The sequence below is a fragment of the Stylophora pistillata genome, chromosome 7, assembly GCF_964205215.1.
Source record: "Stylophora pistillata chromosome 7, jaStyPist1.2, whole genome shotgun sequence".
In the NCBI taxonomy this organism is placed as follows: Eukaryota; Metazoa; Cnidaria; class Anthozoa; order Scleractinia; family Pocilloporidae; genus Stylophora; species Stylophora pistillata.
This window is the reverse complement of record NC_142525.1, coordinates 32,736,909-32,750,716: the sequence shown is the minus strand read 5'-3', so window position 1 is coordinate 32,750,716 and position 13,808 is coordinate 32,736,909. Positions and strand designations below refer to the sequence as shown.

The following is a 13,808-nucleotide window of genomic DNA, read 5'->3' as shown; positions in this document are numbered from 1 at the left end:
TATCGGCAGATTTACGTGACATTATCCAGAGTCCATGCTCAGCGATAGCAAATCATTTCCAAAGACATTTTGTTCACGATCACAGCCCATTAAGAGGAAGATCATCATCCAAACGTATACCACGTGCTATTCCAGTTAAATTATCCCTGGGATTATTAGAACCCCAGGGGATGATTGGGAACTGTGTTCAGATTCTTGATGACATCCATTGCTATTCTTGACATTTTGGTGTCGTTTGAGAGTTTATTGGAGTCATGTAAGGAGCCCAGATTTTGTCTTATTCTGTCAAAAGCCTGCGAAAAGATCACAAATAATAGGTCGAGTGATATCATTTAAACGAAAGAAAAGCTTTAGAGTTTACTTTTCGTTCGTTCGATCTCTGAAGTTAAGCTCTGTGGGAGAGAGACACTCTAGGATAAGTGATTCTAAAATACGACAGTGGTATACGCGATGAACTTTCTTTTCATCAATGAATCCATAGTTTTAAGACGCCACACAGTTAGATAGAGTTTCGTGCGGAAGGTTTCAAGCGTAGTTGTTCGCTTTCGAGAGAGTCTGTTGGGAGAACTTCTACCGTGCTTCAAAAACTGATATCTAGAATGATATAATCAATTATCGCTTTACCTCGTCGCAGTAAACGGTTGTTATCATAGCCTCGTGTTGCGCAGAGTCAAATTTATTGTTAAGGGATCGGGATGCCCTGTAAAACAAAAACAAAACAAAACAAAAGGTGAAATAACCAACAAAGAAAGGAGTTCAAGGTAGAAAGGACAACGAAACTAAACGCGAAGGCATGACGGCTTGAACACCAGTTTTTACTGCTATTACAATGCCCCATTAAAATGAACACTGACCATTATACTTGGAGAAAACAATCAGCAAGCTCATACCCACTAATGACATACAAGTTTAGGAATATACTCGTATGCTCGTTTGTCAATAGTGGTATGCGTATGATACCAGTATGCGTATGGTTTTTAAACACGTGCTAGACGTGTATTATTCGTATAGTTTGGTTCGATTATGCATGAACTGCACTGTAAGGAGTCACACGAAATGTATAACTGCACGGCACGATGACATTTTTATACCCTAGCAAGTTCCGGGAAAGGGAAAAAACTGCTTTTGCATGTACTGCAGCGTACTAAAACACTAAGTCTGTAGGCAGAATCAACCGGAAGGAAGTGATTGTTGAAGACAGAGCGAATATCGCGTGCCTTCTTTAGAGTGACAGCCAAAATGCGCATCTTACCTGGAAAGCACCGCTGCCATACCATAAATATCAATGGCAGCATCAGCAAGTCTTCTAAGTAAGAACTGCTCATCTGCAGTAATATAAACAAAAGTATTTTTACCGATATGATCTCTACGACTGAATGCTATCATTAACGCCGCAAGAAAAGCCATTTGCTAAATCAATTAAAAAATAATAAAAAACAAATAGAAAATAATAATAATAATAATAATAATAATAACAATAATAGTCGACAAAAAAGACAACTTCCTACAAATTAAACCGTATAACCAGATTCTAATGCTGTTTTTTGTTTGTTCGTTTGTTTGTTGGTTTTTCTTCATGCTTCAAATGTTTCTTTTTAACCCCTTAGCCGCCTCCTAGGAGTGACCAGCATCTCATTTCTCCTTACAATATCAACCATTCAGCTCACGAGAATAAAAGAAATGACCATCAACAAGAGAAGCTCTACACTGTTACATAATTAACAAATGGTAAACACCACAGCGTACACTATTGAGTTATGGATGCCCGCGGGAGGTTGCTTAGCACGAAAGAAGCGTAAGAGTCGCGCGAGGCGATAGCCGAGAGCGACTCTAGCTTCTTGAGTGCTTAGCAAACCTCCCAAGTGCATCCATAACTCAATAGTGTACGCTGTGGTGTTTACCATTTGTTTTATAACATAAATGATACATTGTAGCAAAAGAGTTTTCTTTTATTTAAAAAATCTCATGTGACCAGAAAAAACAAGCGCGCGCGGAAAAATAGTCTTTGCATTTGCTCACGTCAGCAGCGTACACCCATGGGCAAATGGGGGCCGCTAAATTGACCAATAAGAGCGCGCGCTTTACTTTAGTTATGTTAGAAATTCTCCTTGTGAGCACTTTCGCAAATGTACGGACAATAGTATAGAGAATATGCATACTGATGTTAAAAATAAAGAGTTCAACAAGGATGGTACATGTATCTGCAAACATCTCTTTTCCATGCGGTACATATAATCTACGTATACCCCATTGCAGGAATATAATTCGCTTTGATGATCGATGGTACTCTCGGCTGACAGGGTCTACACCTCAGCTCTGCAATTTGCTTCAGCCGACCAATTGGACAGTTGATATGAAAGGTGGTTTACTAAGCTTATTTCCATGCGTTGCATTTACTTGTTTAAGAACGGGAGAATTAACTAACACGGTGGTTGCGAGCGAAGTTGCCAGTTAGTTACCTCTGATGTTTTTGCCATGTTTAATCAACAACTTCTCCACGGTCGCAGCAAAGTCGCCAGAAGCTTCTGACAACTAAAAAGAAAAAAAAGGGGGAAAATGGAAGAAAAAATGTTTTTAAATTAAATTAAATTTTACTCCGCAGAGGGATACGGTTATAACTGCACCTTTACAAGTCAGCACAAAAGTTAGTCTTCTTGACAACCGTTGTTACGCTCTCTCCCCCAAAGACGTCTCGTTGCATGACGCGAACAAACACTAGCTGCTTAGCAAACTACCTCTCTACCCCTCCCCCCCCCCCCCACCCCCAATAGCCTTAACTCTTCGCTTCTTAATTCCTAAATGTCTTTCTTTTTTCCTCGTTTTCCCTTCACCTCCCTACACAGAAACAACGTCTACTCACCAGCTTGGCAGAAGGTGCCAGATCCGCGTGAACGTGTTCAATTAAAGAAGGTCCTGACTTCAACCCAACAGCCCTGGTTTTTCGTAGGCAAATAAAGATGGTTAGTAACAACACAGACAACACCAGAAAATAACGCGCTAGCTAACTAACAACAACAGTACATTCACCTTCTTGTTCTCTTCACTCCCTCGGATAAAATCAGTCCAACATTCGCTGGATTGGTCAAGGACTTCTGAAGTTCCCGGAGGTATTTTCCAGCGTCCTGGAAAAATCATTAATCGCATTTACTTAATACTATTTCGTTTTAATGTACCGGCTTCCGCAGTTAGTAGTAGGAGGATACAGAAGCCATAACGAAGACCTATACTTCTGGATAATAAGCACGGTGAAATTGTCGTCACCCAAAATGCTAGTATTTATCAATACACCTAGGAAATAACCCTATGACTCCTTCGAGTGAATAGCATTACATTTGTTACATTTCTTTCCTTACAATGTCACCCCAAAATCACACCTTAAGGTCACAAGAATAAAGGAAATGATCGCCAACTAAAGAAGCTCTTGATTGATAAACAAACTCTCCTTATCAGCACCTTGGGAAATGTACAGAGAACAGTATGGAGAATATGCATATTGACGTTGAGGGGCAAGGGTCCGAGAGGCAACCACTATTGTAAAGTGGGATTCACTGACTCGGCCAGGGGTTAAACATCAGCCTGCTGATTTAATATCTGTCGTACTAACCACTACGCTACCGCTTCTCATTAAAAACAAAAACTATCCTAAGATTCTCATATCTTAAAGAGTTTTGTCGAGTAAAACATTATGCATAAAAGACCTATGCGGAACTAGTGCAAGCTTACCTGAAGGCCAGTCAAGGAGACAAACAACCTCAAAATGTCATTGGTACCTTCGAATATTCTGAAAATTCTAAGGTCACGCATGACACGTTCAGCTCCACAATCCTAAAAAATGTCAAACGAGAGAAAGAATTGGTTGAAGTGCCTTGGAAAGTTCCAGAGACCTGTTCTTCTTTTGCAATACACGATAATGCTGAAGATCATTGGTCGGAAGAAAACTCACCTTCATGTAACCCATTCCCCCAAGAATCTGAATGCACTCATCTGCCACGAACCATGCTGCTTCCTGGAAAGAGAGAATTTTCTGAATCAGGGCGGGGCCCAATTTGTCTCTCTTCTGACATTGTTGCTGTCTGTAGTTGGGTAGGTTAGGTCTTGGTGCCGAGTAACCCTCAACTAGTGTACTACTGCCTAACCACGGTTTCATTAGCATGAAGAAACTGTGGGGGTATGTTTACCCGTCAGACAGGATGCTTGTGCATCCGAGAGAAACTTTGCAGCATTTCTTTAAGTTCCTTGACAGTTCGTCGGCACTAATTAATATTACTGGACCCAGTTGCTCAAAGGCCGATTAGCACTAACCCAGGGTTAAATTTTAATCTAGGTTTCTCTGTTTCTCTGTTCAAAAGCCGTTTTGGGCTAATTCTCCCAATTCTTTCTAAAGCAATCAGTAATCATATTGTAGACGCATAGAATTAAACTGAATTTTCTTTGAAAGCTTTCAGATCTAAAATCAAATTTCACACTAACGCTGGGCTATCTTAACCCACCTTTGAACAATCCGGCCCCAGAAGGAGAGAGAAAGAGAGAGAGAGAGGGGCAGGCACTATGAAAGTAAAGTGTCTTTCCAAAGCCACAACGCAGTTGTTTGTCAGGATCACACCCACACCCCTAAATCTGGAGACCAGCGCGTTGTCGCCATTACACTATCAGGTCTTCTAGACGATTACTTCTCGTCTTACCGATGCATAAACTTTACTGATGGCGGCCTCCAGTTGAAAGTCTGTTGCCCCTTGATCCATGTTAGCACTCAACATGTACGCCATTGACTGGAATGAGGAAAGACGATGATGAAATTTGTTACACAGCAGAAAACAACTGAAGAAACATTTCCAGCGGACCTTGATTTTCGACCTCAAGATCCCCAGTACAAAATATAGTTCGCCTTGAGATAAATTTTAAAATACTCCTTTTAAGGGTCTCTCCTGTAAACAGGGTAAAATGGACCTGGTTCGTACTACGGGACATTAAATTTTTTTTCTTTGTTTGTTTGTTTGTTGTTTATTGCATTGGGCTAGCTTTTTGTCTCTTAATGTTATAAAACTGACAAGACCCCCACATTCAGTATGATATAAAACAAAATATAACGGCTACTCGCTCATTGTCATTTCTCGCGCTTGGGGCCAACGTATTACCTTTGCTCTCAATTGTCATTGGCTTTATGATTGATATATTTTGTGTCGAATTATAGGATCAAGTTTGCTTGTAACTTTATATTTTTCTTGTTTTTGTTTTGTTTTTTAATTGGTTTTGCTTTGCTTCCCCCCTTTCTTTTTTTTTTTTTTTTCAAGTTGACAAGCACTCAAATGACTCATTCTTAAAATTACCTCAGTAACATACTGGCACATGGCCATCCGGGCAAGCTTCTCCTGGATAACTCCAAACTTCTCCAATTTACTTCCAAATTGGACTCTGCTCCCAGCATGATCAGCCTTTGACAAAGAAGATTTTAAAAAGCCAGATCAAAAAACACAAAATTGTCATTCTCTGTTCTCAACAAACACATCAGTTCTGTGGATCGCCACCCAAGGACCAACTGTTTACATCATGAAAACTCCCTTTGTAACAAAAATTGAGATGACACGACTATACAAGTACAGGTACAGGTGCATGCTACATAGCTTCTTTATCGTGACAGTGTTTATACATGTACCAGACACTGTGCCCTGACAGCATTCGTATGAGTGTTTGTGCACATAATTCAACACCACTATTGCCATTCTTGATCCAATCATCATTCTCAAGGTCATGGACCATACATCTCCATAATTAGAAAGGAACGTGGGCAAGACTTGATCACAAAGAGCACAGTCAAATAATTATGTTCTGTTGCTCAACCCAAGCAGTGGGAAACAAAATGAGATTACACAGGCACCGCAAATTTCATAATCCTTCGCACTCCCTCCCAATGTATCCATGGGTAGATTAGGATTTTCTAAATTTTCTCTACAAAGCAATAAATACATAAATAATGAAATACGAACCGCTTTCATGATAAGTCCCTTCATGGTGCCTGACAAAGCAGCAGCCATTCCAAATCTTCCATTGTTAAGAATGTGCATAGCAACCTTGAACCCATCACCGACATCTAACAGGAATATAAAAAATTTGAAAAAAATTAATATTCGAATGGAGGATCAGGGCTTGAGACACTTCAATAATCTTGATCCACAGGTTTGAGGAAAGTTTGATTCTTGCAGGCAAAAAAATAGCGATAGACAGACAAAGTGCTTAGCTTGCTCGCACATATGCAAATAATTTCATATCAGAGAGGACTCGTGCTCTGAGATTGGTCGTTGTCCATGGTTTATTGGAGAAGAGATACACAGTCAGCCAACATTCAAGACAAACTTCTTCACTCAATCTTCTATTTTTCCTTAGGTGACACAGATTTGGAAATCATTTGTGTTCCACAGTTAAACAAACACCTCAAAAAAATCAAGTAGCTTTGTGAAATAAGTCATAGGATGTCTACCCCGCACTTACTTCCTAGTACATTTTCCATTGGTACTTTGACATTGTCAAAATAAACCTGTCACAGCAACAAAAAGAACAAAAACTATTTTGAACAAGTTTGTCACAAAGATGGAAATTACAAATGGCACTCTTAATTAATAAGAGCAGGTTTAAAATCAGCATAGTCCAAAAAGGAAAACAAAAATAAATACTTAAAAGTGACTAATGAACTACCATAAGTGGGTAGCATTGTTGACTTCACCTGCATCTACAGCCTGTACCTGTCCCTGTGCCTGTGCTGTAAACATCAATAAAGATTCTTACCTCAGCAGTATTAGAAGCCTTGATACCCATTTTTTTCTCTGGTGGACCACTAAGAATAGACCAAACAGATAAGATTTAGTCAGAAAAGAAATTTTTTCCTGTTGTTGTTTTCTTTCAAATGGTTCATATTTTTCCTTGCTGTTATGTATTTATTATAAGGTCCAAACAGCAACACTTGTCCTAACCATGCTTGCACACTCAGTGACTGTATGTCATACAGTACAGTAAATCACCAAGATTGTATATAGAGGCCAAAAAATATATATCAACTAAACGAATGGAGTATTAAAAATCAAACTGGTTTCTAGAATTTTAAACCAAGAAAAGTCAATCATGCTGTTTGCTTTCCTTAAACATGAAACATTGAGGCCTGCTGAACATGGAATTACAGTCTGTATACTGGATAACAATAACCACAGCTACTCCTTAACAAATTATAGTAATACCTTGACACCCCTCCAAAGCCTCTCTCTACAATAAATGCTGTCACTTTGTCTTTCATTTCACCAGTCTTTGGATCTTTCATTGGTGTCTGCACAAAAACAAACCATGATGTTTCTCAAACATTATATATGACTCCATACAAGACTTTGCTGATAACTGATCCTCAAAACCGTAAGGTAACATTAACATCTACATGTACTGCTTTTCATGGATCAAAAGAGGCTGACAACTTTCTTCATGTCTGTACAAAATGTAAGGTACAAATAGGGAAGGTGTGATGACGATGAAAAATAGTGATTTGTGCTAAAAACTCAGGCAAAAAAGAAAAAAAATTCTGAAACAAATTTTAGCAAAATATATCCCATTGTTCTTGCAGGTCTAATACACCAAAAATTATCCATGGAATCACTTGGCAAATGAATTCAAGGGATGATTGTTTCCATGTAGAGTGAAAACACTTTAACATTATATATTTTGACATCTAAAATAAAACACCGTTTAATATACAAACTGTACCTTGGCAAAGACAGTGAATATTTCTGCTAAGCCCCCATTACTTATCCTGGAGAAGATCAAAAGTTTCTACATGTGTTAAGATGTCTTAAATTGTACTTCTGCAAACCAATTTATGAAGATCCCACAGCTAACTAATGTTACCTTGAAAATAAACTGATGACAAACACAATATCAATTACAGCTCACAGCTACAGAATCATGTCTTCAGCAGTTGCAGTTCCACAGTGGTCTTATGCAGTTACATGGTTGTCATAAACACTTTTCCACTAGCTTCCTATTTAAACCCATTTACTCTTAAGTCTTCCAAAAGATAAGCTAAGATTGACACAGACAGGGAAGGTGTGTCGTATCCATCTTGTTCACACTGGTAGTCCATGTACAATCATGTTCACTCACCATATCTTGCCTCCATTGAGGATGAAATGTTTTCCATCTTTACTCAGCTCTGCCTGTGTTCTGATAGACTAAGACAAGAACAAATTCACTTTTATTTACCTACAGCATAGCAATCAAAGTTGTATATGTCTCCCCTTTGCAATATTGGAAAAAGGGAAATAAACACTATTCAATGTATCAGCAACTGATGAAATTGGGCGACCTCAACTTAAATTTTACACCATGAGAGAAAATGGTGTATTTACAACACTGGAATGCCAAGTGGTGACCTTCACAAAGAGGCACAGATATTCTGAAAATTGAGTCTAAAGTGGCCTAAATTTCCATCAGCCCAATTCATACATTGTTCATGTCTTTTCGGACATGTGTATATTAATTTTTTTTCTGGATATGAATGTAATCTTAAGAGTTTATTTATGAGGTTATAAAATTATTTAACATCAGCATCATACACAGGTACTTGTGTACACACCCCTGCATCTGATCCACTGCTTGGTTCAGTTAAACAAAATGCTGCCACTTTATCAGCAGTTGCAAGCTGTGAAAAGTTAGAGGGAAAAAAATTCAACATGGTTACACAGTCAGTACTATTCAAAACAAGACAATATCTTTAATAATCATTATGAGGCTAATTTACCAGTGAAAATGTATGCCATTTGTTTACATGGAAAGCACAAACAATACACAATCACGATGAAATGACTTACTGAGGGCAAGTACTTTTCTTTTTGTTCCTGAAGGAAAAAAAAAAGAATGAGTAAACTGTCAGAAAAACCACTTAGTAGTAGTCTCAGAATAAGGGGCCTAGATGCATGTGGTAAAGATGAACATGTTTACTCCTGGAATTTGTACTTGTGAACTACAGTAAATGTACATACCAACTACCCTAACCCTAAGCATTATATTGTAGGCAACCCTTTTGACTGTAATTTCAACTCCACTAATAGGGAAATCAGAGATCAGGTGTTTTTGTTTAAGAAACCAAAGCACCTCATGAGGATTTCTTTGTTTGCTTTGAGTAGTAATTACACAATAAGAGTACAATTATGAAATCACACAATTTTCTTACCAACTGTTAGTCATACACCTATTTATGTATTGAACAGCCAAAATAATCAGTTGTATGTATTGTCAAAATTTCAACATAACCCAATGTATGTTACACACAATAAACACACTTTTCTGCACAAAGTTCTGAGAAAATTCTAAATAATGTTCTTCATTTTTGTCCTACAATTTCTCTGAGGCCAGGACATACTGTATGTATTATCAACAATTCACGACATCCTTGTCAACCATTTTCTTATGCAGAGAGGATACAAGTTTACACTGTGCTTGTATGCCACTCACAGTTATCAAAAATGCAATGATGAAAACAGAAAAAAAAAAAAAAAAAAAAAAAAAAAGAACCCTTGCATTTTGGCAAGGTTATCACATACACTGTCCTCAGATATTGCACTATATTCATGCACACTGTACCTTGTTTCCATAGAGTAGAATTCCCTTAAATCCAATGGACTGATGAGCTCCAAGGGTAATTCCAACAGCCAGGTCATGGGAACCAACAATCTCAACTAGGCGGGCATACTGAAACACATGCAAACAAGTGTTTTTGAGATTGAAAAATTATTTTTTGGGAATTTGAAAGCAAAAAAGAGTAAATATTCAGAGAGAAAAAAATGGATTATCAGTCCAGTGATCATCAATGACTGCAATTTTGCTTGGACGACAAAAAACAAACAAGAAGTTGGAATAAACAGGTTACCTGTGTGTTGGTAAGTCCAAGGCCTCCCAAATCTGTGGATATCTGAAAATTTCAAAATCATGAATTTCTGTTCAGAACCACATACATCTACAAGCTTCTACTGTATACAGAAGTGGTCAAGAATGCTGACAGTCAAAAAAAAAAAAAAGACTATCATGATAACCAAATTTATCCAATTTATTACCTGAAGTCCAAAGGCACCCATCTCTCTCAGGCCTTCAAAAGTGTCATCAGCCACTTTTTCAATCTCATCATTCTTTGCTGGGTCATTGCTCTCCTGAACAATAATTCAACAAAAAGACAATGATACAGTTCTACTCTTTTGATTTACATGTCAAACACTATTAAATACCTGTACAGGCTGGTATATTTAATCTTTGGTCCACAGAAGTGAAATTTTGACACAGAATGGATACCCAAGAATGGGAAATTTGACTCTTGAAAACACGAGAAAATGTCTCATTCCCCGGAGGGGGGGGGGGGGGGTACTTTAGGATTTTCTGGGTGGGGATGTGCCACTGGGACCCTGGAACCCTTAACCTATAATAGAGCTAGTTCAGCTGAATTTTGCTACTCTATACTAGAGTAAACTCCCCAAACCCCCCTATCCTAGAGTAGCTGTTTTCCAGAAACTACTGAGGTCACTAGCACAGTTGAGCCAAAACAGAACCTTATACCACAATCGTTTCGCTCTCAAAGAAGGATTTATTTATACTTGTTCATTTTTTTTTCATCAAGTCCTAAATTTCAGGTTAACCTGATTGAATAAAGAACCATCATGAGTGTTGCTTTTCGGGTGCAACAGCAAAAAAACTCGACTTTCTAAATAACCTCTACTGGTACAGCTGAAACAACAACATATTTTATATACAAACTCTATAAGTACTATATTACAATGGTGCAACCTGTTCACTTCAGATATTTAAAACACCCTCTCTACATAAGCACATTACTGATAACAAAACAGAAAACTAGAAGAACTACAGCAAAAGTCTGAAAGTGAACTAGGTACTTTAAACTTTACAACGCCAGTTCTGGATTCTCAATGATTTAAGTAAAATAATTACATGTGACCATTTTCGCTATATTATAGGGTTTATACTAAAAAAAAGAAGCACTTACCTTCTTTCTCTATGTTACAAAAAAGCTAGTCAACCTTCCTTCTTATATAGTCTCGAAGATAAGTACTAAATGAGTCCTAATTTTGGACGGGTTTTGGACACAGGTTTTCGATTTTCAACCCCGTATTCAACTTGGTCGCATTGCAAGTTACATGCTGAGCTCCAGGGCTGAGCTATGCCAAGTACGCACGTATGCCATTATAAGGAACAATAAATTGTTTAATTTTAACCAGTATTAAAACCACCGACTTCCTTCTGAATCCTGATTTTTGACAGTTTTATGATAGCCATCTATTGACACTTTCTTTGCTTTTATACTCCCAGGGCTGAGTTGCATAAATTTCAACTTGCCGATTTGATTTTTTTACATGTTTGAGTAGCAATTCCCGGTTTCCCTAGTCTAGATAAAATCTTCAACCAACTGATCAGTTTCCTGAAAAATGATACCCTATTCTAGACCCAAATGCTCTGATTTATATACCCTATCCTACAGTAAACTGCTTGAAAACCATACCCTTCAGAGCGGCACATACCTATATTGCCCATATATGGCAGTACCCCTCCTGGGCTCATTCCCCCAGTGCTCATTCCCCCTGGGCTCATTCCCCCCAACCACATGCCCCCAAATGTAGGGCAATCCATCAATAGGTGCATACACAGGGCTCGACACTAACTTTTCAACTTACTAGCCAAGTGGCTGGTGACAACTTAGATGTTACAACAAGTTTAGTTTGTTTGCCAGCCAAACTGGCTGGTGGAAATCGAAAACCACTAGCCAAAACTGAGTTTCTACTAGTCTGTGGCTAGTTGGCTACTGTTAGTGTTGAGCCCTGATACATCTAAGTCCAACTAAGCGACCTTAGTCTAAGTGGGATCCAGTTCTTTTACCTGAACCCCTATTCAATGTCACCAGCTATCAGAAGGCTGAAATGAAAACAGCCATAACTTACATATACTTACCTCAAAAAACTTGGACACAGGATCAACATAAGCTTTCAATGTGCTTTCTTGTTCAGAGTCAAGAACTATAATAAAGCAAAATTTAACCAGCTAAAGTCAGGCTGAAATATACAGAACACTATAAAATATGATGTGGTATAGATTCAGATTACTATTAATGATCAGTCTCCATAGTACTTAATAATAATAAAAAAATAATACAAAATTACATAAAAAATGGTCTCATCTCACCTTCTGGAAATGGAAACACCTGCTGTACATCAAGTTGACCTTTAAATAAACCCATAACGAATGACTTTGACTGAGCAGCCTAAGGGGCAGAGAGAATCATTAATCAGCTACATGTACTATCAATACATTTTACACAGATTTGTTTCTATTCAGTGGTGGGGGAACTGTTAAAGTGAAATATACATCTTGTGGTTACTGTGGTAATTCCAAACAAGCTGCTAGGTATGATACAATGTATGTACACATACTGGAAAAAAAAAAAAACTCACTGTTTAATGCTATATTTGCCATGGATAGCCTTTTTCAGGTGACAAATCCTAATGTTTTTTTAAGGGGAGGTCACGTGTAATATGAACACTGCTCATAAAAACACACATACCTTGACATCTGTAGCATATTCACTCCTTCCATATTTTGAACTTAGGACTGTCACCCTGTCCAAACAAGAAATATTGCTGAAAAGCTCACACAAGGAAGAACAATGCTCAATTAAACTACCAAGAAAATCTAACAAAATCCTAGTGGCTTGAAATATGAATTGCTGAGAGTTTGCCACCAAGTTCACTGGTACGTTGAGAAAGCTACACAACTTTGCAGTGAAATGCTTCAACTCATCTGTGATAGTTAGGAGTAGAATAATACCATATTGAGTAAATCTACAGTTATATAGGGGGTTAAAAAAGCTGTCAAGACTACATTACTTGTAATTTGGATGCCTGGAAAAATGAAATAATTTAATTGAGCCTTCTAACTAACTTTTTATAACTTTTCTTGTTCTTGTTTCTATTTCAATTTGAAGAAGTCCCAACATTAATTTAATTTCGCAACTTGGATTGAAAACATCACGAACGCGAACCTTGACCGATTGGATCTAATTAGTAGGACAAGTCCAAACACACTTAGCTACAGTAACATCTACTTCAAAGCCCGTTTTCTCAAGTAATCATCTGAATATCTTATAATCAAGTTATAATCGTAAGGAAGCCAGCGATCATTTGCTTATGTAACAGGAACTACATTGAAGAACAACGAGTTGCGATCCTTACCGACTGACATCCAGAAAACTTTGGCTTGTTCTTGTTTTAGGTAAGTAAGAAAGACCCTGGGACAAACTACGGCATCCACAACGTAGCATTATTGCAGAAATACCGACGTGAAGTCTCCCTTTCCTCCTCTGAACTGAGTGTTAGAGAACTTCACTAAATTACTTCGCAATTTTCGCAATGTTGAGTAACGTAACAATCAAGCGAGCGGCTGCTAAGCCGTTCAAAGTCCAGCCCATATTTGACTGTTTGACGTCGATCTTACTCCTACACGTCGATCGAGTCCCTGGTTTTCCGGTTTAGTCGCGATTTTTTTTTCGTTTCTATTCGCTTTTAAATACCTTTCTCACTGCAAATAGACATAGCAACGAATTCCAAACGTTTTTAGATAGGAAAGCAACTGTGTTTCCACCAAAGGGATACAAGTGTAACTCTCGTTACCAGTCTCCTTGCATATCTTGATTCTAGTGCTCGGGTCCCTTCGGTCAGCACGCCGAAGAACGTAGATTGTGACTGGCGAGGGTTGATATCCCAGTTTTATTTTCTTCTAGC

At 38.1% G+C, this 13,808-nt stretch overlaps 1 protein-coding gene across 1 annotated transcript in view; it reads right to left on the bottom strand.

Annotated features, from left to right (window-relative positions):
* Positions 1 to 13,598, bottom strand: part of LOC111335626 (very long-chain acyl-CoA dehydrogenase, mitochondrial) — a 14,025-nt gene extending 427 nt beyond the window's left edge. The window contains exons 1-25 of the mRNA XM_088726185.1: positions 13,260 to 13,598; positions 12,593 to 12,647; positions 12,214 to 12,292; positions 11,983 to 12,047; positions 10,086 to 10,178; positions 9,902 to 9,943; positions 9,616 to 9,723; positions 8,844 to 8,870; positions 8,609 to 8,674; positions 8,137 to 8,204; positions 7,741 to 7,786; positions 7,227 to 7,312; positions 6,781 to 6,829; positions 6,487 to 6,532; positions 5,985 to 6,088; positions 5,328 to 5,432; positions 4,683 to 4,769; positions 3,944 to 4,006; positions 3,724 to 3,825; positions 3,028 to 3,122; positions 2,861 to 2,933; positions 2,460 to 2,532; positions 1,253 to 1,325; positions 625 to 700; positions 1 to 293 (exon numbers count right to left, since the gene is read on the bottom strand). The exon at positions 1 to 293 is cut by the window's left edge and continues 427 nt beyond it. Of these exons, the coding sequence (XP_088582311.1) occupies positions 156 to 293; positions 625 to 700; positions 1,253 to 1,325; positions 2,460 to 2,532; positions 2,861 to 2,933; positions 3,028 to 3,122; positions 3,724 to 3,825; positions 3,944 to 4,006; positions 4,683 to 4,769; positions 5,328 to 5,432; positions 5,985 to 6,088; positions 6,487 to 6,532; positions 6,781 to 6,829; positions 7,227 to 7,312; positions 7,741 to 7,786; positions 8,137 to 8,204; positions 8,609 to 8,674; positions 8,844 to 8,870; positions 9,616 to 9,723; positions 9,902 to 9,943; positions 10,086 to 10,178; positions 11,983 to 12,047; positions 12,214 to 12,292; positions 12,593 to 12,647; positions 13,260 to 13,348 (1,908 nt within the window). The 5' untranslated portion in view covers positions 13,349 to 13,598 and the 3' untranslated portion in view covers positions 1 to 155. The remainder of the gene's footprint in view (positions 294 to 624; positions 701 to 1,252; positions 1,326 to 2,459; positions 2,533 to 2,860; positions 2,934 to 3,027; positions 3,123 to 3,723; positions 3,826 to 3,943; positions 4,007 to 4,682; positions 4,770 to 5,327; positions 5,433 to 5,984; positions 6,089 to 6,486; positions 6,533 to 6,780; positions 6,830 to 7,226; positions 7,313 to 7,740; positions 7,787 to 8,136; positions 8,205 to 8,608; positions 8,675 to 8,843; positions 8,871 to 9,615; positions 9,724 to 9,901; positions 9,944 to 10,085; positions 10,179 to 11,982; positions 12,048 to 12,213; positions 12,293 to 12,592; positions 12,648 to 13,259) is intronic.
* Between the last annotated feature and the right edge of the window lie 210 nt (positions 13,599 to 13,808).